Consider the following 4,068-nt stretch of genomic DNA (forward strand, 5'->3'; position numbering starts at 1 on the left):
GCGTTCATTGGTGTTGTTGACTGCTTTTTCCAATCCCCTCCATGTGTGTCTGATAAAACTTACTAAACCACACCATTTTTCTTATTTTCACTCTTTCTTGTCATCCTTCAAGAAAATCACCTCCATTCTACTCAAAATCCAACATTTTCTACTAAACCTCACAACCTTGACTCGTCTCTGTTCTCTGTCACATGGCAAACGGTTGGCATGTCAATTCAATTGATGTGGGGTTTGGCTCTTCTGGCCTTTGGCTCTTGGCCTCTCCTCCTCAGATCAAATCTTCCAAATCATTCATTCATGAACTTCGGTGTTATTTAAAGAGTAGGGCAGAGGAGGGGAGAGGTTAGGTGAGTGACCTTTATTACTACTAAGCCTTTGAAAATGGCTTCTATTAAATGCCATGCCCTGTTCCCACAGGCACCTTGTTTCCCTCTTTCTGCGAATCCTTTTCCCATCCACCACTGTTTTTCATTACTACCCCAGTTCATGATGCAGGTGGCCTGTCATAATTTCACGGAAATTTGAATTTGTTTTTTTCTTTTATTCCAGTATTCCCAGTTTTTGACCAAGATTAATCTTATTAGCAGCTTGTGGGTCTCTTCTAAAGGCATACCTCCCACCCACCAAGAATTTAATTACTGTGGCATATTTAAGACTTACTATTCAAGACCTCTGATTAAGTCAAGTCACCTTTTAGACAATTGATCTAAGCATTCAGTGTAATTTGAATTCGAATTCGAATTCTCTTCTCTGTATCTTTATTATTCAGGCACCAGGTGACACTGACATGTTATTTAATACCAACTCTCTTCTCATTAACACACTACACTCTTCTGCTATGCTCCATCACAACCATAAATTACTGCTTCTAATAAATGCCTTCATATTTTTGCAAAATTTGTTCATAATCAAGTTTTTTGGTTCGAATTTGTACAGGTTTATCCTTCTGACCAGACAAGTTTTGTGTCATCTGGTTGGTTTTTTTCTCATTCCTTTTAGGAGCTGAGAGAAAGAGAAGGTGATAAAAGATTTTTCAATGAATGAACTCAATATTTTACACTACGGTTGAAATTATTCATTTATTCATTTATTTTTATTTATTTATTTATTGGTTGGATTTGGCTTCTTGGATGTACTTCGTATCTCCGAAACGCATAGTTTATCCAGTATAGATTTCAACGCCTAAATATTTACTTGTAGCTTGTACACATCTGAACAGTTTTCTCTATGTCAAAGGGTATGTCTAATTGCATGAACAGACCTACAGGGGAACATAATCAGACGGAACTTCAGAAATCAGAAATACTTTTTAAGGTTGTAAGTTGTAACATCAATTGTTTGACCACCAAAACAGCCAGATTCTCATAGATGACAACAAAAGAATTGTCTTTGATATTCTTCCTAATGAGCATAAACAACCTGATATGAAAACCAAATGCAGAAGATATGGGGTATTCACTATTCAGATTCCAGAATCATAGATTTGTGTGGAAACATATATTGCATATTCGACAATTCTACTTGAACCAACACATATAGATTAAAGAATCATAGATTTACCAAAACAATGAATGACAGAAACTAGAAGTTTGAATCAGAAGATGAATGAACAACCTTGTTCTGTTTTCCAGTAAGCCACAGCAGAGTTCTTCTGGCAAATGAGGGTGCTCTGCCCTGAGAATCCACACTGTAACAGCTCTGATTTTCCTCATCATTTTCCATCGCAATCTCAATCTCAGATTTCCCATTCCTTTCCTTCGAATCATCCCTCGCAACCTCGTTACTTTGTGCTGAGAATCGAAACGAAACAGCCCTCCTTGACGAATCAGCCACAGCATCATGTGGCTTCTCTCTCTTTCCTCGAAGCCAAATCTTTGAAACCGAAAAGCTCTCTTTTCTGCTTCTCTCGATACTTCCAGTCTCAGCAGAACTCTCAATACCTTTGGCTGCGTCAAAACCTGTGAACCTGAAATCTCTCGTGGACTCACAGTCACACTCTGACATGGCGATCCTGCGTCCTGGTGTTAATGGTAAAGCAGGTTTCTTACTTGACTGCTTCTTCAAAGTCGCTCTTACTGGTACCTGAAGTGAAGAATTCTCGTCCATGACATAAGCAAATGACCCCATAGAAACACACCTTCTAGCTTCTCCCATGTCTGTACTGCTTCCTTCACCAACACAGTCCACATTCCTGAACTTTCCCAGCTTCACATTGACCACTTTCTCATGTGATTCCCCAGCTTTAGTCTGGCAAGGATTAGCATCTGAACTTAAATCAACAGATTTGTGTGACAAATCTATATGGGTCAACCCAAGTTCGTTGTCTTCAACCACAGAACTGGTCCTACCAACTGTACTCTCTCTTTCTGGAACAATCTCTCTGGAACTCTCACTCCCAGATTCTAGAACGAAGACAAAAGGAGAGGAACATGTATTGGTGGGGGAGAAATCAGAAATCAAGCTAGCTCTGCAGAGAGGACAAGTTGAGTGAGACAAGAGCCAAGTATCTATGCACTCCATGTGAAAGGCGTGGCTACATTTGGGTAACAATCTGAGCTTATCATCAGCTTCAAATTCACACAAGCACACAGCACAATCAAATGGGTCCTTCAATCCTATGATGGCTTTGTAATGGAACACAGGGAGGGTGTTATCAATGAAGGACTGGTCAACGCCAGCATCATGAAGGTGAAACAGTTGCAGCAATTGACCTTGAAGAGCAGACACATTGTCCGAATCCTCTGGGTCTCTGGGTTGAGGTCTCCACAGGAATCTAACGAGCAGGTGAATCAACCCAGAAATGAAGAAAACAATTGCCAGAATTATGATGACAAGCAGCATACTCGGACTCACCTTGTCGTTTAAATTGAAGAAACCATCATGAGATCCGAAATTGGGCGGTGAAGAAGATGGGAGACGCGGCTGAGAAAGATAGTACGATGGTGGTGGTGAAGAAGGAGGCTCAAAGGCTTGGCCTTTTACTTCGTCTAAAGTTCTCCGTCTACCCATTTTTCCAGAAATTAACTGTGATTGTGAAGCTGAATCATGAAGTTGGAAGATCCCATTCCATCACAGTGAAGACGAGAGTGAATGGAGAGTCGAGTACTGAGATTCAGTCTTCCAAGAAGTGAAGCATAAAAGCGACCCTTTTTATGGAGACAATGGTGTATTATCACTTACCCATTGTTTAATGTTACTGTAATTTGATCATGAAAGTCAAAGAGAGATGGAGAAATGGAGAGATGAAATGAACTGACTAGATAAAACTCTGACGTGAAGCTCGTGAATCAAATAAATCCACTACAATGAAAAAAACTAAATGACATCACAGAGTTTAACCCTTTTATAATTCTTTATGTAATCTTAATCTTATTGGCTGGAAATAAAATAACCCAGTAGTATTGCTTAAAGCTGTCAAAACAGTAAAACCATCCATGGCAATCCAAAGACATCATAAAACGCAGTTTTTGGATGACTTAAGAGGAAACTGTGCATCAAGGCCAAGGCCTAATTAATGCAAGTATGCTTAAAATAATAGCCCGTGGGTACTGTGAGCTTGCAATTTGGCAGATGCATGCCCAAAAACAATATGCCGTATTTGGTTTGATTTGGAATTTTTGAGCCTTGTAATGTTTGCGTTTCCCCATAAATGAAGTTTCTTTTGAATCTGATCACATTCTGCTCAAGCCCTTATATTCCAATTTTCAATCCCCAGCCCCGTCACGGAGGTCGTTTGAATAAGACAAGAATGTGATTGTAAATAAAATAAAATAATATTCTCTCCTGTTAATATTATAAACCATTTTTAACTACAACCTGCAAATCAATTAAATTTAATTATAGTTATAGTTTTGTCTTTTTATAATTTTATCATTAACCCAAATTACCAATAATGAAGTCAATTAGAAAGAAAGTATTTATCTCAATAATTTTTTAGTGAAAGAACTCATGTGAGAAAGTCAAAATAATATAAAATTCACCAATAAACTGAGAAGGAAATGATAAATTCTCGAGCTACACGATAAATTAAGTTAATAAACAGTAGAATAAAAATAATAAATTTTAAAA

The 4,068-nt window shown here is 38.2% G+C and overlaps 1 protein-coding gene across 1 annotated transcript; it reads right to left on the reverse strand.

Moving 5' to 3' along the window:
- Positions 1-1,425: 1,425 nt before the first annotated feature.
- On the reverse strand, positions 1,426-3,194 carry LOC129309406 (RING-H2 finger protein ATL13-like). Its single transcript, XM_054950978.1, has one exon. The coding sequence runs from the start codon at positions 3,007-3,009 to the stop codon at positions 1,582-1,584; it is 1,428 nt and encodes a 475-aa protein (XP_054806953.1). The 5' UTR covers positions 3,010-3,194; the 3' UTR covers positions 1,426-1,581.
- Between the last annotated feature and the right edge of the window lie 874 nt (positions 3,195-4,068).

This window comes from Prosopis cineraria, unplaced genomic scaffold (genome assembly GCF_029017545.1).
Source record: "Prosopis cineraria cultivar Desert tree isolate PC_DT_omini unplaced genomic scaffold, ASM2901754v1 PC4, whole genome shotgun sequence".
Classification (NCBI taxonomy): domain Eukaryota; kingdom Viridiplantae; phylum Streptophyta; class Magnoliopsida; order Fabales; family Fabaceae; genus Prosopis; species Prosopis cineraria.